Genomic DNA, 22,125 nt, shown 5'->3' on the forward strand with positions numbered 1-22,125 from the left:
CGTTCCCACACCTGGGAACTACTTTTTAAATTATTTTTTTCATAGACAAAACCATTTTCGACTTTATGTTAAAAGTTCTCCGCAAAATACCCTGCAGTTTTTTTTCAAAATCCATAAATGTATATAATTGTGAATTGGGAAAAACGAAAATCTTATGCTGCTGGTTTTGTTTGTAACTTTATTTATATACATTTTAGCAACACCAAATATCTCTCAAACTGACACTTATACATGTACCTAAACACTTGAGACAGGTTTTGGTGCATTATATACTCAAGTGTGAATGTAGACCATGACATATGGCAAATTTGTAGAAAATATGCTTCAACTTCACGGATTGGCACTAAGCAAAATTAAACATAAACATTTTAAATTGAGCAAAACTGTGATGTTTTGTACATCAAAATTTTCAGTAGGTACTGTGTAATCACAGAAAGATACAAATATAAGCACACTTTGGCCCAAGTTGGCTGAAATGACTCGAAATGCTACACTGTCCCCTTGTTTTGGAATGCTGCCAAAAAAAATTACAATTCTACCACAGATTCTTTACAGCTCAAAATCACCCTAAATTATAACACAGCGCATATTTCCTCATCGGTATCATCCCTATCACTATCAGAGCCATCATCCCATGTAGGTCTTCTGTTTCCTGTGAGACATTTGCACAATTTTGGCACCGACATAAATCAGTACAAGACAGTCTTGCAGACATACAGGAACATCTTCCAGTCTCACATTTGCTATGCTTGCAACTGCAGTGGACTGCCTGCAACACACTTTCAGGGGCAGGATTTCTAGTCATCCAGGTCACTGTTAACTCACCATCCTCGAGGTGCCATCCATTGCCAACGGGTGAAGGGGCACACATTATACCTTTTCAGAGAATGTCTCATTATGGCTGCTTGGTAGTTTGCCCTTTTGAAGTGTTGGTACAGGGCATCACTTGTAAGGGGCATGGATAGTTCTGGAAAAGCTGACGATGCCATACAGAATGCTTTGTATCTTGCATCGTTCACATTTTCGGCAGATGACTGGCCATACAGGTGGCACACATATGTGCAAAGTAGCTCCAAGGTAGACTGGTCTAGGTTAAAACTGCTACCCAGATTTGTAAAAGCAGTCAGATATTCCTCTTTCTCACAAGCAACAGAAAATGCCTTTATTTTGCCTTTGCCATAAAAGGCACTTGTAGAGTCACAACCTGAGAAGGTATGGATCCCAATAAGTGCCAAACAGACACTTGTGCCAAGAGCTGACGACACCTTAGCTAAGTCAATGAGCCTTGTTTTGTTGCCAACCCCCGTGAAAAAATACAACCTACATGGTAAATCTTGCTGCAGACTTAAAGCAATCACTGCCACATCAGTATCAGGGCTCTTGATGACTACAGTTTGATGTTCCTGTGCAGCATGTTGTGCATGTAAAAACACCCTGGTGTCACATTCCTCATGATCACATGTCAGATCTTCAACAGCACTGAGAGTATGTAAATCCTCCATTACAGTCACGCAGTGACACAGGTCTCCATGTGCTATGTACAAGCTTAAGTCCTTTCCCACAGTGGTAAGATCAGCCTCTCGCCACACAACATAGAGGAATTCTGCCAGTGCTTCTTTGTTTGTTCCATCTCATATAAACTTTTTCCATTGTGTTGATGTCTTATGATCCCGTCCATACATTTTCACCAGTTGTGTACCACCACCAGCTCTACGTGACCATTCTAGGTTTTTAATACTCATTTTTGGATACTGGTCAATCACAAAGTCTATCCGTGTACAGTTTGTTTCAGAGCAAGTTTGACTATGTACTGCAGTATGGTCTCTGCAAGCTCTCCAAAGGTACTTGGTATTGGCTGAATGGCTTGAATGACTGCCATGCCATCAAAGAGAATAGCTCCACTGATCACTCCATTGATGGATCCTGGGGCAACAACTTTGGACTCAATGAGTATGTCTTGCAGTCCTGCATCTCCAAACCTTTTTCCTAGAATGCTCAGGTAGGACATGCATGTGTGAAATTCACCTAGTCTAATCAATTTACGCTGAGTAAAGTCATCATCTTTCCAGCAGATTTGCTCAGCTTTGGCATATATAGCTTTGTCAAAAACTAACACTATATGGTCCAGTTCTAGCTGATTATGAATTTGGACACTTCGCTTCAGAATTGTGTTTACTGTTGACATCTCTGTCGATGAAGCCTCAATGACTGGAAGATAATACAGTGCTGACTTTTGCAGAGTGCCATCACCTTGAATTAATGTATGTAAACCTGTCCAGCTTGGTATTGTGCATCTTTCAGCATCTATGGACTTTACAAAAACATATGCCAGTTCAGTTTGTACAGCAGACACCGTGTTCAGTTTGTATGTGTCCGCCTGTAATGGAACACTTTCCTGATGAAACAAGTTATGTGGTCCTTGTCTATAAGACTGATGGTACTGTTCGACAGGGATGCTAGGGGGTACTTTCAATGAGGTTTTTCCCTTCTGTAGTAGTTGTCTGTTTGTTGTTGACACAGGTTCAACTACAGAACTTTGCAGCATAATCCCATTTGTGTGGTGGGTAGTTCTACGACCTGACAGTGTCTCCTCCCCAAAGTCAATATTGTCCCACACAAGTACTGTAGGAACCTTCTTTGAGAATCCCTTTGGTATTTTGTCTCTGCCCTCTACTAGTTGAAGTTGGCCAAGGCTAGTGTCTAGACTGACAACTGTGTCCCATGCTGCACAATGTCCTAGTCTATTTAGAAGTGACACAATTTGTGATGAACCTGTTAAATGGCGAACCGTTAGACCAATACACAATGATTTAGGGGTCTGCCTCCGACCCTTAGATGCAAGATACACAATGTATTGACAGATACATATCACTTTTAGGTTCAAATCATCTGGAATATCAACATAATGGGCCAGTGTTGGTTCCTCAGTTGCACCAATAATCCAGGAAATCAGATTGTACAGTTCAATTGGAACGACAGATTTTGCCTCGCTCACATTTAGATCATCTGATGTGGGTGGCCACGGGCATTTCATACCGGGAGAGTCACACAGAAGCATCTTTAATATTAATGCCGCACTGTAAAGTGTCCTCGTGTCCTCTGCAGTATTGATGGAGGCCATTGAACTTGGTCTTTGTGGACCAGCTTTTGCACTAGCCCTGTTTTCACAGTCACTTTCGCTAGTTACATCAGTTGACTGTTGTTTCTGTACCTGATGGATGAGGTAGCCTGTCTATCAGCTTATCTCCAGACAATGTCTCAACGAAAACCATCTCACTTATGTTGCGCTTCTTGGGGTAGTTGAAACACCAGCTGGGGGAAATCACGGGCCAACCTCCTACTTTTGAAATGTGAAAATGTGAGGGAATTATTAATTAATATAAAATATTGCTAACTCACTGTTCTTCTGAGGTCACAGTAACTGATGCACTAGACTTTGTCAAGAACCTGGTGTACTGTCTATAACAGGCCTTGTGGTATCGCACCTCCAGAGACACACAGTCTTTGTCTCGAATATGCACAAGAATGCTAGTGTCTTCCTTCATCTCAGCAGCTTTCAGCAAATTGCCTGTAAATAAATAAATACTAATTAAACTAATACAAACTGTGTTAAGAGTTAAACAATATTGAGTGTTCTGGCTGTAGCTGTATGCAAAACAATGCAAATCTGTCTCTGACTGTAAAATAAACATTACATAAATTATGTAATTGTAATTTAGCCATGGTACCCAGCATAAGGGAATAAAAGTTGAAACGTGTGTTTGTGTGTTTTGTTTTTATCTACGTGCTGACGTTTCTGCCTGTGAAAGATGGTCCTTCTGGCGTTTGCCTCCCACAGTAATGTACTTGTCCGTTTTCTTACAAATGATGCACAAGGCAGAAAGCACAGTACCAGCACAAGCTACTGGCAGGCCGGTCCTGGACCTAAGTTTTGTTTGCGGGACAATCAACTGCAGCGATACTAACGTTACTACCCGATGGTACAGACTGGCCTTGATCTTGAGCTTCAAGACGCTGTGGCCCATTTCTCGGCCGCATCCAATCGCTTTTTGTCAATGAAACGCCTGTAGCAAGTGGAGTGAAACCCAGCGTCGTCGGGAACATTGTCAAACTCGATTTCTAGACAATGTTTGTATGTTTCTGCTATTCTCCGATTCTCACCTTGCAAAAAAAGCCACCGTTTGATGCAGTTTCTGAATGTATCCCACCGTGTGCGTGTAAAATCCTTTGTTTCTTCTTTCTTTATGGACGTGAGATGTATGTAGCATTGTTTAAAATACTTTTTACAGACTTTTGAAGGAGGTCTGGCCGTAATTTTCTCCTCTTCACTACTCGATATTGACAACAAGGGCGCAGACATCTTGGACTAATGTGTACCTCTCGTCACAAAAAAGCGGCCACCTTATTGGTCTAGCGGGAAGCACGTGACGCAAAGCCTCATCACTGACGATCAAATTATGATTACGCGAGGAAAGAAATATTGCCGACTTTAAACAGTAATAAAAAATAAACTGCAGGATTAGACATGGAGAACTTTTATTTTCACGGCCAAAAGCAATAGATATTTTTATTAGAATGAAAAGAATTTAGTGCCCCATATATGGGAACGGGATTAAACGTAAAACGTCTTCACCTTACGGCCTATGAGAGTACAATTTGAACACAGTAACACCCAGATATACACCCTCCTGCTTTACGTACTTTTGCAAAAGGGTACTCAACATATTGATATTTCGGACCGTACATAGCCAACCGCGCCCCCACAATTTTATGTACCTTGGCTACACATTGAGGCGTCAGATGGCGCTCAAGCATTCGCGTCCCTGACTGGCTATAGTCCCTTTCACGTGCACACTATTGATATTTTTGTTCCCCACGTACCGTATTAATTGTGAATATTTTTTATACAAGTGTGAACTTTTTTTTATACGATGAACAACTAATAATAGGAATCGTATAATAGACAAGGTAATATATCTTAAATCAATCATATACACTTACGTTCCACACCGATGGTTTTACAGAATTTATTCACAATGGGTTACTGGGTATCATCTGTTTAGGTACTGTACCACGTTACGATCCACCAACCCATCTCTAGTAGAGTACCTACTACTAGTAGTACTAGAAGGTTCTGTGCCACATTACGATCTACCATGCCATCTCTAGTAGTAGTACCTACTAGTAGTAGTACTTGTAGTTGGTACTGTACCATGTTACAATCCACCAGGAAAGCATCCTGGGTGTAAAACCGGGGTTATCCTCTGTGCGTGGATCTGCGCGAGTTCCTGCCAAGTCAAATGGCGGCTTACCGTCGTCGCTCAGCAGAGTAAACGGGGCGGGCAGAATGAAATCCAGGGAGAGCTTCCCAACGGGAGGCGCAGCAGGCAGACTCCCCGCAGCGCGACGCGGCACCGCAGCAGCGGCGACAGCAGTAGGAGCCGCCGCATCATCATCGGAGAGGTCCGACACGTCCTCCCGGACTGGGAAGAGCTCCTGGACAGAGGGGTGCACGCGGCCGTGTGGGGGCGATGAGCGGGGAAACCCGAGCTCACAATCGCGAGCCCACGTCGGGAATCGAATGAGATTTCTCACGTGAATCGTGAGCTTGTTGCAATCGTAGAATCATTAGAGTGTACGGAATCAGGAATCCCTCTAAGCCTGACATCCGGAGGCAGCTGTTGGAATTGCCCACAGACCCCCGATTAATTTCAATGGAGATACTGGAATGGCCACTGAAGTTTATGGGAATTCCATTGGACAATTTGATTTTCAACACAGTTGCGGAGCACAGGTCCAAAGACCCAAAACGTCACATGGCCAGCAACAAACAGTGACTATCATCGAAGTTGTAACAGATGAGAGATGTGAATTGAATTGAGCAAGGTTATTGCGATCGCTTGGGAAAAGAGATGGGAGGAGGGAAGAAGCAGTGGTTGGGTGGTTGGGCGAGTGGCTTCGGCGAGTGGGTAAGTGGGTGAGTTAGTGAGCGAGTGAGTGAATTGTTGCCGGTGGTTGAGTCATCTGGCAGACCAAGTCCTCAACATGGGTGGAGGAATCAATGAGTGAAGTTCACAGAGACAGCAACGATGGTAGTAATGATAGAAGAGTGATGGGGAGGTGACCGACCACCAGTCAGCAAGTGACTGGAGTAAAATACAGGGTGTTTTAAAAAGATGGATCCAATTTCAAAGCAGTATATTTCACGATGGCAACATATTACAACTACACAAAAAGTTACAAACGGTTTAATGAGTTATTAGGTTTTACTAACCATTTTATAAATGCTCTATGTGCCCTCCACCTGCTGTATGGACAACATCGAGAAGATAGTTGAATTCGTCCCAAACGCCTCTCTTCTCACGTTTTCCTCTGAGGTGCGTGGTCGCCCTGCGCTCTTCCCCTTACATAAACAGCCTGTTTCCTCAAATTGTCGGTACCAACGACGCATGCTCTTTGACATTGGCGGATCAATGCCAAAACGCCGTTGAAACGCACGCTGCACCGCAATTACGGATTCAGTCTTGCTGAACTGCAGAACGCAAAACGCCTTGTGTTGTGCGGTCACCATCTTGCGAATGACTGAGGCTAGGGGCTGTTTGTGCGCTGGGAGAGGCATATAGCGGTAATCATTTGAAACTCTATGCCCCGTCCTTTCAAGTGGTAAGAGTTTCACTCATCGGCGGTTCGTGGTTGCAGAGATATCGCGATTTCAAATCGGGTCCACCCTGTAGTTGAGTGCTGGATCATTAATAAATCCACATTTATTTTAGTGGTGATGCCTGTCCTCTATGCCACAATCTCTGTTGGAAGACAAAGCATTAGAACGAAGATATTTACAGGGAATGGGCCCACACAAAAATCACAATTCCTGCAGGAATCATCCACGGATATTCCGAGTCTCCTGGGGCACTCGGCTGCTTCCTCACATGGATTCGTAATCTGGAGATCTCGAGTTATCCGAGACGGCTGAGCAGTCTCCAATCCACTCTCACGAGGGCTCCGCTTGAGATGTTTTGACCTTTTCTGTTTACATTTTAAATGTATTCCAAAAATAAGGGAAACATACGAGTACGGAGGGATGCATCCTACATTTCACCCGATAGGTCAGAGGCTACTTGCTGCAGTCCCCTTTGTTGCCATGTAAAGGTGGGTGTCTCAGATAACTGGAGTTCTCCCGGTTACGAATCCACATGAGGAAGCAGCCGTGTGGCCCAGGAGGCTCGGAACATCCATGCTGGAGAACCGAGCCAGAACCGCGGAATTCTAAAACTAAACTATTTTTATTTTACCAGGTAAGGCCCCAATGGGCTATATTGAACTTTTTCAGAAGCGAGCTGGACACAAATGGTAGCTCAACGGAGTGGCTTACCAAGTGCAAAATTTATAGCGGCAGCCAAATACTCTTTGTAGCAGTCATCAGCTTGGACCTGCGATGCAGCAAAGCTGGGTTCAACCCGGGCTTCAAGTACAGCGAGTCCATCGCAGCCTGGTTACTGGTGATGAGTGCCCTGCCATTCTTGTGGGAATGGTATTCGAATCCCATAATTCCAACGTGGCTCCATCTTTGCGTGACTCGCATACTCTGCCCTCAAGTCTCGCAACCGCCGTCATACATCACCACTCTCACACGAGGCGGCGATGCTGGACCCCCATTCAGGTGCCGATGCGAAACGTCAATAACGGCACCGTGGGGCATCTCTCCCCTCACGATGTATCCCGTGGGCGCCCTGTCAAAGGCTACACAGTCCGAGGTGTGGCGAGGAGGCCGCCCGCAGTGCGACGCTCACCTTGCTCTTCTCCGGCTCGTCTGACTCAAAGTCAGGATCATCCAGGACAAAGGAGAGCATCTGCTGAGCAATGGGCCCTTCCGTCTCGCTCTCCTCTTCGCCCTCCTCCCCAGCGGCCTTGTCCACCCACACCGGGCCCCCTGTCTTGCCCGAGGCCTTTTCCGAGGAAGGCAGCCCTCCCATGGTCGGGCTGCCGGCGGCGTGCCCCCTCTCTGCCGCCGCGCCCAGGGTGGTGGGGGCGGCCGAGGGTGGCGCGTTGCCGCCTGCCTTGGCACCGTGGCCCATGCCGTGCGCCTTGTGCGGAGGCTTGGCAGGCCTGCAGTCAGACAACACAACCCAAGTCACGTATCTCACAAAGCCTCTACGTCAAACACCAATTATGGTTTCAAAATTGATCTCTCCGTTTTGTACCGTGCTCCAATACCGAAATTACCGAGGCCTTTCTCTTGCCGCCCCCCACAATCCCCTCAACCGTCCCAGTGGCCCCACAGCACCGCTGGGGAGGGAGTCGGGAGCCCCCTACAGGCCATTTAGAGTTTCTGTCGTGGCTCCTCGCAGACAGCTGAATGCCTGTGCAAATAACTGACACGGTCAGACGTTCTGACTATGCGGACGAATTGCGCTCGGGAAGCTCCTTCAGGTGGTTGTTGCACAGATACCCGAGGCTCTTCCATCTGTATATTGTATGTATCTTCTCACCTTAGGTAGGAGTGACCTGAGCCCTGAAGTTCCCTCCGATTAGAATTTAGACCACAGCACGGCATGAAAACAGTGGGGCAGAGGAGGCTGCGCAGTGGTTGGGCACACTGTACAACGAATCTGGCAACTCCAGTTAGATTCCCAGCCACAGCTAACACCAACCTCACCAAGTCTCGTCTCTATCAGGAGGATCCTGCCATGTTTTCACAGTAGGGGGCGATGTTGCTGCTGTGTGTGTGATCCCCACTGAGTAATTTGCAGTGGAGATCACACATTGGAATATTTTTTGCCAATACCGGTTACAGTGTATCACTTTTTTTAGCTATTGGAAGAAACCAGAGAACCCGAAGGAAACCTTTGCAGATCAGGGTGAGAGAATACACAACTTGCAATTTCTACTTGGACCACGCAAAAGCGAGAGCAGCAGTTGGTGGCCACCCTGATTACAACCCAGTAGCTCCCCATTGTGTGCACGTACACGGCACACGCTCGCCGATATACAGTACAGAAAATAGGACACTGCCTCTTAAGCATATCTGCCCCTCCACATTAAAAATAAAAGTTACACATCCCATCGGCTGCACAGCCTTCTGGGAATGCGTAATTTCAGCAGCATTTATTTACCACAAGCGAACTATGGACCGGTCTCAGCATTTGTGTCTCATCAATAGTCAAGCTTGCTCAAACCGATGCTCGCGAACTGGCAGATGTTCAGCACCGACTATATGAAGCATGGCGATTATTTTGTGACGTGGACATCTCGTGCACGGAAGTCGTCATACTGTGGAACTTCTGAAAAAAACGTCATCAGTAATATGCGGACGACCCGACCGTGTTTCCTCCTCTGATAAGATGTCCCGGTCGGCCATAACGGTGACGGCGGCAGGAGGGGCGCCATCCTCGTCGCTGGAGAGCGGCTCAGGGGCGCGAGGAGGCTGCAGGGAGACCGCCGCGCGGCTCACGGGGGCCTCGTCCTCGGGGTCCAACTCGTCCTGGAAGGAGGCGACCATGGGGTTTCCTCCCTCGCCATCACTGCGTCCGCAGGGCAGCACACACGGGCACACATGGCACCGCACGGCATTGAACGGCACCACACGTCACGCTTGCGGCACATAGCAAAGCAGGGCTCGCGGCGTAGAACAAAAGTGCGGAGACAATCGTAGGTACTTCATGACCAATTGAAAAAAACAATTAGGTTCTTAGGGCTGGCTGCCTGATGGATTCAGATGATTGTGGCAAAACACAAGCTCGTTATTCATTAGCCACAACCGGACATTTAGTCCATAATTTATGCGGTTCTCATCCCGCTACGCCATGGGAGGTGGCTCACGTGAACTCCCGGGGCCCGGGGTCTCGGGGGTCCGGGGTCTTGAGGGTCCGGGATCTTGGGGGTCCGGGATCTTGGGGGTCCAGGGGTTTGGGGTCTCATACCTGTCGCTGTCCTCGGCGGCGCGGACTGGGGGCCGAGCGGGACCCCTGTCCAGGACGTCCTCCAGGAAGCTGCGGTCGAGCGTTCCCTCGGGGGCGAACTCGTCCACGCTCTGCACGGCGGGGCGACTCGCGGCCGTGTCCACCTCCACCTCTACCATCACCACCACAACGACCACCACCGCAACCAACACCATCGCAACCACCACCGCAGTCACCACAACCACCACCGCAGTCACCACCACCGCAACCACCACCACCGCAACCACAACCACCGCAGTCACCACCATCGCAACCACCACCACCGCAGTCACCACCGCAACCACCACCGCAGTAACCACAGCGGCAGCCCAACACAGAGACAGCGTAAACAAGGAGGTAACGCGGCTATTTCCCATCTATGTCCTTGCAAATTAAAAAGATAAAAGTTTACACATCCCATCAGGAATACCAGCCTTCTGGGAGTGCATAATTTCAGCAACTTGAGTATATTACATGCAAAACACTGGACCGCATTCGACATTCAGCGTCTCATTGGCAGTCGTCAGATTTTCTTGAACCAATGCCGGGGAAATGCCATGTGTTTACAGGCAAGGAACATCCCTGTTAGATATGAGTCCTGGTTCGATGCAAAACTACAACACTGTAAGTAATATAGAATCATCTTTAGCGTCATTGTGGAGAATATATGCAACGACATAAGTACGCAGAAAATTCGACTCCGCCCCATATCTGTCACTCCAAATAAAACATCTCAGTATCTTTTACAAAGCCACCTCAACAGAGGCGCAAGTGTCATCACAGCACAACCATCCTATCCCCACCACCGCCGTTACCACCGCAGCAGCAAGGTCTACCCACAGCTACACCTGGATCACGAGCTAACGGTTCCAATCCTTACAAGCGGAGAACAAAACCTTGCTTTTAATCGGCGACAGTTTTGTCGCGTGGCAGGGAAATGAAAACCTCCCTTTCTCTCAGCAGACGAATAATACGACTTCAAACGGGAAATGAATATATGAATGTGGACACATTAATAAAATGGAACTTGGGAAAATACAATCAAAACCAAATACTAAACAGGAAACATCTTTGTATAACAGACAAATAATAGTGGATTTTTTACAACCCTCATTTCATTCGACAGCACCTGAAGTCAAGTAAGAAAAGAGACAGAGATTCGTGTAAGCCGAGCTTCATTCTCAATTTTCAAATGTGCAAAATTGATGATGGTGACGGTGATACTGTTATTGCTGCTGATGCTGCTGGTGACAATGTTGTAATGTATGCATGTTGAACTTTTTCACACCGTATGTAGACGAACATGCTAATCGGAGGTGCGAGGGAAGGACAACTAACTAAACAACAGAGACACTGCTACTGCTGACAATGACGCCCCTGTTGCTGGTGACGATGCTGCTGCTGCTGATAATAACAATGATGGAAATTCTGGTTGGCAGCATCATGAGCTGCGCTCGTGGACTCCGGAGTAACCCTAGCACCCCGGGGAAGACTCCAAGCTCAACGAACCTGGTTTTGCGGCTGCAGGATCGGGGGTCGACGACCCAAACAATCGCGCCATGAAGCCCCTCCTCTGTGGGGGGGCAGCCATGGGCTGCTCAGCCTGGGGGGGCCCAGGAGGAGCAGTGGGGGCTCCCGCAGCCTAGAGGAGCGCAATGAGGTGGGGGGCGTGAATTCGCAAAGTCAGAAGCCTTCCATAGTCTCAACAGCAACAGCCTGGGAATAAAAAAAACTTGTAAAGCCGATGCCGAGAGAATGAGCCGTCATGAAACTTGACCTGACGGGGCAAGAAACCACTGCCAACGTCAAGTCTCTTTGGGAGCCCTCGGTCAGGCGCAGCAGTACGGTGCGCTACGGGCGTGACGCGCTACGGGCATGACCCGCACGGCGAAGAGGGGGGGAAGCAGAACCATGCACGAAAGCCAGCGAGCTCGCTCTCGACCAGTGTCCCAATGTGCCAGCATGCGTGCAAATAAAAGGCAGTGCAGCGGTGAGGAAGGCTCAACTCTCCACACAAACGGGGCGGCGAAGCACTGAGAGAACGAGTCTTTCGACTGTGCTAGAAGGGCTCAGACAGCAGCAGTTGCTGCATCGCAACTCCGATGATTTCCTCAAGCACTGGGTGCGGAAAAAAACGGCGTAGAATTGTAATTTATTATTTGTTGTTAGTAACTCAGCTTATTGTAGAGTATAGTAAGTATCAGTTTATATTTTAGTTTTTTTATGTAGTTTTTTACTTTGGTTTTCTACATGGTTGTTTGGTAAATGCAGCTACATATCATTAACATTCCTTTCCTTTATTAACGCTGTTCCTTGCGCCCCCCCGTGGTGCTGTTGATCCTGCATAATGCATGGGCATAATGAGACTTTGAAACCCCTCCGCCCACCTCCTACGCATTGCCCATTGGTATGCTAAATTCCTCTTCATATGCACATTCTTTTGTTAAGGCGCTCCTCCTCGCTACACCTATATAAGCTCCTAGCTTGATAATGTCTCATTCTTCGCCTGAGGACGGCTGCTTGCGTTGTGGCCGAAACGTCCTGAGAATTGTTTTGTTATGTTTTATTTTTATTATTTTATTACTTCCCTTCTACGTGACTTTACCGAAAGAACCAAGAAGATGAATCCCTGCAGCTTTAAATCGAAATTTAAGCCACACCCTGCTGCACCGACGACGACGAGTGAAATTGCGAGGCAGTTACACAGGTGGCAGAGGAAGGCAGAATTTATGTATTGCTTCTATCCCATTGTAGTCTTTAATTGCTACAAATGTAATTTCGTAATGACTCGACATTGCAGTGGTGTAAATACCCAGACTTAATAGGTAACACACATTTTTTGTAAATACCGAGACTATATTAGGATGACCATGGTGGTCCCTTCGGTTAAGGGCGCACACCGTGAGACACATTTTGTTGGTTTAATTTTTGATGATTTTGTCTAACCAGGCGAGAACTCAATAGACCAGGACGAATTTTCCAGAAGCTGGTTCACCGTAATTACAAAAGCAACAACGTAAAATAGCACAAGTCTCCCTTGTAGACACGAGGAACAATGATGAGCTGCAGTGCTCCGACATTCCTATGGTCGGGACAAATCTACGGTGAGGATGGGCTACGTACGGCATGAAAGAATTTCAACACACATAGAATTCTATCGATAGGACAACCACTGTCAAACTTTCCCACAAAGCGGTTGCCCCTTTTATCTGCTGGAAAGAGATTATGTGGCTGCGAGTGGCTCGCTCTGCCGCCCAGAGCCACCGGCGCCGGGTCTCCTGACAATGGTCACGTCACCGACAAGGGGGTTCCAGCATGCGAGGCGTTGCCCTCCCCCCTCCCCGTCACCCCATTTCCCCCCCCCCCCCCCGCGGCCCCCCGTGCTCTCGTGGGTGGCTCACGTCGGGTTGAGCGGAGGCCAGGGGAGAGGAGGGTTGGGCAGGCGGGGCGGGGGCTGCGGGTGGGGGTGGAGAGGGCCGGGAGAAGGCCGAGGGCACGGGGCTGGGCGCCGACGGCGTGGGGCTCTCGCTGCTGCTGCCCCCGCCGCCGCCGTTGGGCAGCACGGGACTCTGCGCTCCGCGGACGCTGCCCTTCGCCTCCAGCAGCTCCAAGAAGCTGCGATGGGCACAGTGCCGCACGATTAGCAAGGTCGGCGACATACGGTGCGAAAGAAGTTCAACATACAAAATATGTCGTCAGTCATCCTCATCATCAATCATGGTCAATCCACTGCTAAATGATAGCCTCCCGAAGCACAGTGGGGAGCACAAGGTGGTGCACATCTGACCCAGCCATCTTAGTCAATCAATCCATGGCAACTGGATCTGTATCGCGACCTCCTAACAGCAGACCTTCCACACTTCACGTGGCCTCAAAGTGCACATATCCGGGCACAAATGCCATGGTAATGCCACCGCCACTTAGTGGCAAACAGCGGTTTGTTGTTGTTGTTCAGCTACGTGTGTGTGTGTGCCAGCAACAAATTGTGAGCGGTGGTGGAGCAGTTAGCAAGCTGCGCTACGAATTCGTCGACCCGAGTTCGATTCTTGCTCACGACCAACATCAGTGACCGGTCCTGGTCCTCCCCTTGGTCGACTCAGCCTCAAATGAGTACCTGGTGTGGTGTATAAACATCACAACTGGGGAGACAAAGGCGGCCGGGCTTGGAGCTGCCCACCCACCCCCTCGTGTGCTGTGCCAGCCTTCATAGGTGCTCGCTAACAGTACTTGCCCCTCCAGTCTTTTAAGGCTACACGATGGATCGTTGTTTGCTTTGTGCGTGGCAGCAGCAATCGGCTCACATTTCGTAGTTCTGCTCCTCCGACTGATCGTGCACAGACAACTCCTCCATGGTGGCATCCATGTCCAGTTGGTTTGTCTCCAGCTGCCTTAGCAGTGTCTCCCGCTGGGGATACAGGCACACATGCACGTACAATTATTATTATTTATGAAGCTTGTTTATCTAGAAAAGCCTCGCTGAGTCGCAAGGCTCTTTTCATGAGGGTCTTGCCAAGTTTCACAGCTGGGGGGTGATGTTGCTACGTGTAGTGCTAATAGAGTAATTTGCAGGTATTTTTTCAGCATTAGGATGTTTCGTCAATACCAGTAATATTGTCTTTTTGTTTTTTTAGTTGTGGGAAGATAATGGAGAACACGGAGGAAACCCACGAAGAACAGGTGGATAAACATACAAACCCCGCACGGAAAAGGTGCCAGAGTGGGGAATCGAACCAAGGCCCTTCTTGCTGTTACCGCTGCACTACCACTACCAGTGCCGCCCCAAACACGGCGCCGACGACTTCAAAAGAGCACCCACACATACGCCGCGCGCAGGGTGCACACTCCCTGAGCCACTGAGCGTGCGAGCCATCCCCACGTGTACTCACGACGCTACCCGAGCCTTCTCTACGGGCGGCGGTCGTGGCAGCGGCAGCAGCAGCAGCAGAGTCGCTGGCTCCAGAGCGGGGGCAGCGAGACGTGAGCCTGCCGTGTCTGCCACAGCTCAGTGACGTGCCTGGACCGTGTAACTGCTCTAGCAGTGGCCGGTCGGAGAACCAAGGCCGCATTTATTATTAACGTTGCCCTCTGTGCCTTGGGCATCACTCGCATTGTCCTAATGTCGCCCCCAGTGTTTTCTTACCACGGTCCGTAGCCATGACGATCGCTGGGAGATGCCGCACGCTTTAGCAATGCACTCTGCAGTTTTCATGAAGCTACAACTACAGTACCCTAATTATTTATATATGTACTCGCTGCGTGTAAATCGCAGTGCAACGCCACATCGCAGGCAAGACGATTGTCCATTCCAGCAATGGAAACCTCATAGTGAGATCTCAGTAAAGTGAGGGAGCCTGTACGGCAAACTACCACTCCTCACTCTGTACAAACATGAATACACACAATCCGGAACGTAAACATATAAAGCTTACAGACACGTACGTAAAAACACACACATGGCACAACACAGATACACATATACGCGTACACATGCAAACAGTGACAACATGGTGTTCTCATGGGCGGCAGGGTGGCACAGTGGATAACACTTGTGACTCGCAGCAAGAAGTACCAGAGTTCCATTCCTGACTCGGGTACCTTTCTGTATGCCATGGTGGCGAGAAGTTCTCCCCATGGTCACATGGATTTTTCTTTGGGTCCTCCGGTTTTTCCGTCCACATTTAGAAACGTGCATTTAAGAGTATTTGGAAGCTATCAATTTCCACATTATAAGCCACTTCATTGCGCTATCATTTGTGGTCAATTCGCTTCTGAAAAAATTAACCCGTAAAAACAAAGTTTTTCACTATAAATCCTTTATATGCGTGGCGGCTAGAGTCCTCTCGTCCTCTGGCTTGAGATGGCTGCCACCTATGGGTCAGATGATTGCCTGCCACCATTTAGCAATTGGTAATTACATATAATTTTTTTTTCCTAAAAAGTGTAAAACTTTGGGAAAAAAAATTCACGAAAATTCATTGTCACGCACAACGAGTCTGTGTGCAAAATGTCAGCTCGATTGGATCACGGGAAGTGGGTAAAAAACGACCGAAAGATTTGCACGGTCGTAAGTGCGCAAGCAAGCAAGCAAGTGAACTAAATATAAAGGATTTTTTTTTTAAATCGCGACGAAGGTGGGATTCGAACCCACGCGTGCAGAGCACAATGGATTAGCAGTCCATCGCCTTAACCACTCGGCCACCTCATCTCACGCACTCACACACGCAAGCACATACAACCAGAACCAGGATGAAGACTTGCACCTACATACATACAAACAACCCCCCCCCCCACACACACACAGTCATATCATTATTTTTTCCTAAAAAGTGTAAAATTTTGGAAAAATTTTGTCACGAAAATAAATTGTCACGCACGAGTCTGTGTGGAAAATGTCAGCTCGATTGGATCACGGGAAGTGGGTTAAAAAACGACCGAAAGATTTGCACGGTCGTAAGTGCGCAAGCAAGCAAGCAAGTGAACTTAATATAAAGGATTTTTTTTTAAAATCGCGACGAAGGTGGGATTCGAACCCACGCGTGCAGAGCACAATGGATTAGCAGTCCATCGCCTTAACCACTCGGCCACCTCATCTCACGCACTCACACACGCAAGCACATACAACCAGAACCAGGATGAAGACTTGCACCTACATACATACAAACAACCCCCCCCACACACACACACAGTCATACCATTATTTTTTCCTAAAAAGTGTAAAATTTTGGAAAAATTTTGTCACGAAAATAAATTGTCACGCACGAGTCTGTGTGGAAAATGTCAGCTCGATTGGATCACGGGAAGTGGGTTAAAAAACGACCGAAAGATTTGCACGGTCGTAAGTGCGCAAGCAAGCAAGCAAGCGAACTTAATATAAAGGATTTTTTTTTAAAATCGCGACGAAGGTGGGATTTGAACCCACGCGTGCAGAGCACAATGGATTAGCAGTCCATCGCCTTAACCACTCGGCCACCTCATCTCACGCACTCACACACGCAAGCACATACAACCAGAACCAGGATAAAGACTTGCACCTACATACATACAAACAACCCCCCCCACACACACACAGTCATACCATTATTTTTTCCTAAAAAGTGTAAAATTTAGGAAAAATTTTACCACGAAAATAAATTGTCACGCACGAGTCTGTGTGGAAAATGTCAGCTCGATTGGATCACGGGAAGTGGGTTAAAAAACGACCGAAAGATTTGCACGGTCGTAAGCGCGCAAGCAAGCAAGCAAGTGAACTTAATATAAATGATTTAAAAAGAGAAATGTAGCTCAGTGGGCCTTACCTGGTAAAATAAAAATAGTTTAGTTTAGTTTTGAGTTTTGGTATGTTCTCCCCCTGTTCTGTTTCCTCCTGCAGCTAAATAAACTATACAATGTAATTGGTGAAACATGCCAATGCTGAAAATTTACCTCCAAATTACTCAATTGGGATTACACGCAGCAGCAACTGGGAAAAGTTGGTAGGACCAACCTGAAAAACAGTCTTGAGACTAAAAGTGATGCTTTTCTAGATGAATAATAACACATCGTGTGACACAACCTTGCAGCCAGAGCGAGACACCGCGGGTTCACGTGTATCATTGTCTACTCACTCGGGAGAGGTTCAAGCAAAATACCTTTCCTGGGCATGTTTGTAAAATAGTAATTTCCTTGAGCATTATTCCGCAGGTGAACTGAAATTCTCGTTAAAAAAACCCTGATGAAAAAGCAGGCTTTAGCGTTTCTGGCAAGAATACAGGTGTTAAGATATTCAAACACCAAATAGACACCTATTACAAGGCCAACTAGTCTGTATTAACCATACATACTTGTGGTAAAACATGCAAAAAACATGCTCTGATAATTGTTGTATATATGCCCCTTTTTAATATTTTTTTAATATTAAGAATAATTAGGCCAATTTTTATATATATATTTTTCTTGTTGTTTAATTAAATAATGAAAACAACCTTCCCAAGCACACCAGGAATCTGTAAAACGGGGAAGGCCATTAAACAACAAGATTTCAGAGCAAAGAGAGGTCAGAGACCACTTATAGATATCCAGATGAACGAAAGGTCAATGGCCTAACCTTCCCAAGACGGTCTGGAGATGCACAGATAACGTAACGGTTTTCCTTAACGGAAAAAGTAAGAACTTAACAACAAGAATCAACCAACGATATCAGACTGCAGCCACAATAGGGGCCTTCTATTAGTAATTCCTTATATTACTCGTACTCGTCGCACATATATTATTTTGTATTGTATCTTTCTATCTACCTGACAAAAACAATTTATTACGAATTCCAACAGTTAAGGAAGCGTAAGTGGCAACTTAATTACACTTAACCTCAAGACATAAAAAAAACTCGAGTAAAACAATGCAATCCCTGTATACAGATAGACAACAAACATCAATAAACTCTACGAAATACGTGTTAATAACCATGGTAAATCACAAACCGAATAATAATTATGAAATGTTAGAACAACGGTCATCCAGAAGAATAGGAAGTCAAAATAGGTCAACCACGCACAACTAAAAGAAAATGCATTCCATAGAACCAAAAATCTCCTCGGCCACCTTTGTCTCCCCAGAGTCGGGGCGAAAACAGATTACAACCATGAAACCCATAGAGGGCGTCTGTTCTCTTGTTGTTTGTTTTCCTCTCGCAGAAAGGAGAGGTTGTTTTACGTTTTGGTTTGTAAACACAAACAGACATAGGCTTGACGTAAAACAGCACACTCTGGGTCACCAAGGACGAGGGGAGCGGGGCAATCAGAACATAGACCTTGTGTTGCGTTTTCGCTCTCCATCCACATAACTTCAGCAAATGAACCAAATACATGAGCCCTGCCATCACGAAAACTTAAGTTCAAACTAAACTATTCTCCAGCATCGAAATATAACTCAAAATAGAGACAAACGCATAACCAAGCTTGGCAAAACCCTCAAAATAATGACGTAACGAGGATCATTACGAATATTAATTAAACATAAACGGAATAATAACCACGAGATACTAAGACCGAGGGAACTCATAAGAAATACCAAGAATAAATGTAACACACAGGACCACATGAATATATTGCATAAAATCTCCTCGGCCACCTTTATCTTCCAACAGCTTGGCACAAACACATACAGCCTGAATACGTATGGGGGATCTGGCCTCGAGATGACCCCCACTCAGGGCGGCCATAAGGAGAGACCGCAGGGAGGGGCCGAGAGGGCACCTGGGTTTCGTGTTTCCGAAGGGTAGGGGACTTCACCTCTTGGTTTAACACAAACAGATAAACTTGACGGAAATCACCCGCTCGGGGTCACCAAAGGATGGGAAAAGAGGGGGGGGGGGGCATATATATTTTTTTTCCCTCTCGCAAGAAACGCAAGGGAGGAAATTCAGATAAAAGGGGAGACACTGACACACATAGAGCATCTCGCCCATCACCACCGACGGAGGAGCGCCACCATCATCTCAGCCTCTCAACACAGAAGACTCAAGAAAATCAGCAAGTATGACGGGGCCCGCGAGCCGTCGAGGTGCGAGTGAAACTGACGGAGACTTCAGTTATCATCCTCGAGCAATAGCGAAGACACTCAACGACAACTCAATGTCAACCTAACGTCACCCAACAACGAACGAGAGCTTCGTTCTTCGCCAAAGAACCCGGAGTCGGCGAGCGTGCACAGCCGCGCCGTCCATCACCGAGCGCCAAGATGCCAGCCTGCCCGCGCACAAGTGAACGAGCTTCGCCCCTTCGTCCGGTCACCAAGCCGAGGTGCCAGCCTGCCCGCGCACGAGTGAACAAGCACTGCCGTGCCGTCAGTCACCGTACGGGTGTCATATCCGAGGGAGGAGTCGGAAAGCGAGCAGCTCACCGCAGCCACGCTCGAGCAAGAGGGACCTTCTCCGAAGTCGTTCGTATCCACAACCCCCCCCCACTCAAAGACCCACACACGCACGCTTCGACGTCACGAACTTACCTAAGAGACTATCTATTCCACCCACACCATCATATCAACCCTAGCTGGCCGTGAGGAATCATGGCCCATCGAGTGATTAAGAGTCCGTCGGTTATAAGAGTGTGAAGTTTCTTGCCTTTTTTTTGTTCTCTTATCGCATTAACGACCAATAGATTCGTCGATGCAAACTAAAACTCTCGAATCTTCATTACGAATCGACACGTTTACAGAGAGAGAATATCTTGTCCAACCTGTTTCTTTGTCATAGAGTCTCGCCGAAGAATTAATTAAGAGCCAGATACGCTCTACCACGAACACACGCACCCACCCACTATTGTCAAACATTTCGTTAACAAATATAATCTTGCCGACGAATCGATTGACGTATGCTTCGCCTTCGGGGTACAATAAGTGCCTTTATTGCCCGTCATATGAATATCGTTGCCTGCTTGTTTTAAAACTCGGCCGGTCGCCGGTTGTGCTCGATACATGGGGGAACTAATGAGATGTCTGGTGGAAAAGTAGAATTACGATTGTTAGAAGAATGTTAGCCTTCAGTTTCGTTAATTGCATAATCTCGCCAATGAATCTATTGACGTATACCTTTGCCTTTGCATGTTAGAGTATCACATGTTTGTTTAGAATAAAATTGTTAACACAGAAGTATCTTGAGTGTTTCTTTCCAAGTCCATGCAAAACTGTCGTATTCATAAGAACTGTTACCTGCGATGAGATATGAATTTGGAGACCTAACATAACATAAACACACTAAGATAATCAAGAAATGTTTAATCAAAGATAATCGTGTTATCCTGATTGATACAACTCTGGATAAACGAAACTAAGCTTAATTATCCTAACTGCACACATTAACATAATCGCAAGCATTCGCATAAATTACTACGATTATCTCCGTGATTATCATAATTTATGCATATTATTACATACATTAACATAAATTATGCGATTTACGCATTTTTGAAAATTTCATTAATTTTTATTATTTTTATCAAAATTTCATAATCCAGCATATACAACATAATGTATGCATTGTCTTTGAAACTGATTTGCCTACACAAGAGATTTTATGGCCTTGTCTCACTACCTGCATTAGACCAGAGAATGGAAAAATGTGAACAGCATGAAGATGATGCAAATGTCAAAGCTATGATGTATGTTGTATGTATGTTGTCCGTATGTTGAACTTCTTTCCCGTCGTACATAGCCAACCGTGCTAATTGGAGGTGCTCGGGTTGAGCAGTTACCGGTATATAATGGCAAAGGGTCCCATAGATGCAAGTGGACAACACTCAATCTTTCAGTAATCTACTTGCTGTACTGCACCTGAAAGGCACCTGGCTGCCCCGCAGGCTTATTACACTTGTTTACCCAGGAGGGTCGTGGTAAGTTTTCATAGCAAGGGGTTGACGATTGCTTTGTGTTTCCGAATCGAGTCAATTTGCGAGTCATTTTTAAAACACGGCTGGTCTGGACCGTAACACCGTCACATAGTGGCCTACTTTTGTGAATGACTTCACGGGATGTTTAATGGTCACCATCGGCACGTGATGTTTTACGGCCAATACAGCCACAGCGTGAACAGATCCAGCAGCCTGCCGAATGGGAACGGCGAACCAGGCAAGCGGCATGCCGGATTGGAACAGCGAACCAGGCCGACGACCTACCGGATTGGAACAACGGACCAGGCCAGCGACCTACCGGATTGGAACAGGGAACCAGGCCAGCGACTTAACGGATTGGAACAGTGAACTAGGCTGGTAACCTACCGGATTGGAACAACGAACCAGGCCAGCGACCTACCGGATTGGAACAGGAAACCAGGCCAGCGACCTACCGGAATGGAGCAGGGAACCTAGGCCGGTAACCTACCGGATTTGAACAAGGAACCAGGCCAGTGACCTACCGGATTGAACAGCGAACCAGGCCGAAGGCTTGAAAGATTGGAACAGTAAACCAGGAAGAAAGCGTTCCAAATTGGAACAGCAAACCAGGCCAAAGGCATGCCAGCTTGAAACAGCGAACCAGGCCGGCGGCCTGCCGGCTTGGAACAGCAAACCAGGCCGGTGGCCGGAATGCCTCGACCGGGACCCTAACCTGCAGCTGCAGGAAGGGGATGTTGAAGAACTTGTGCAGGAACTTGAGCCCAAAGCCGTTCTTCATGGAGGATTCCCCGTAGTTTACGTAGGAGGCACCCGGGGGACTGGGG

General features: G+C 47.1%; 1 protein-coding gene and 3 non-coding genes across 5 annotated transcripts in view; all 4 read right to left on the bottom strand.

The window, feature by feature from the left end:
• RABL6 (RAB, member RAS oncogene family like 6) overlaps positions 1 to 22,125 on the bottom strand; it is a 56,487-nt gene that overhangs the window by 3,566 nt on the left and 30,796 nt on the right. For both annotated transcript variants that reach the window (XM_078615995.1, XM_078615996.1), the window contains exons 8-15: positions 22,014 to 22,119; positions 14,240 to 14,343; positions 13,340 to 13,553; positions 11,448 to 11,580; positions 9,921 to 10,071; positions 9,321 to 9,521; positions 7,791 to 8,106; positions 5,313 to 5,496 (exon numbers count right to left, since the gene is read on the bottom strand). In XM_078615995.1, the coding sequence (XP_078472121.1) occupies positions 5,313 to 5,496; positions 7,791 to 8,106; positions 9,321 to 9,521; positions 9,921 to 10,071; positions 11,448 to 11,580; positions 13,340 to 13,553; positions 14,240 to 14,343; positions 22,014 to 22,119 (1,409 nt within the window). The remainder of the gene's footprint in view (positions 1 to 5,312; positions 5,497 to 7,790; positions 8,107 to 9,320; positions 9,522 to 9,920; positions 10,072 to 11,447; positions 11,581 to 13,339; positions 13,554 to 14,239; positions 14,344 to 22,013; positions 22,120 to 22,125) is intronic.
• TRNAS-GCU (transfer RNA serine (anticodon GCU)) lies at positions 16,062 to 16,143 on the bottom strand. Its single transcript has one exon. It is a non-coding gene; the product is annotated as a tRNA-Ser (tRNA).
• TRNAS-GCU (transfer RNA serine (anticodon GCU)) lies at positions 16,448 to 16,529 on the bottom strand. The gene has a single exon. It is a non-coding gene; the product is annotated as a tRNA-Ser (tRNA).
• Positions 16,833 to 16,914, bottom strand: TRNAS-GCU (transfer RNA serine (anticodon GCU)). Its single transcript has one exon. It is a non-coding gene; the product is annotated as a tRNA-Ser (tRNA).

The sequence above is a fragment of the Lampetra planeri genome, chromosome 49, assembly GCF_965212315.1.
Source record: "Lampetra planeri chromosome 49, kcLamPlan1.2.h2, whole genome shotgun sequence".
NCBI classification, from domain to species: domain Eukaryota; kingdom Metazoa; phylum Chordata; class Hyperoartia; order Petromyzontiformes; family Petromyzontidae; genus Lampetra; species Lampetra planeri.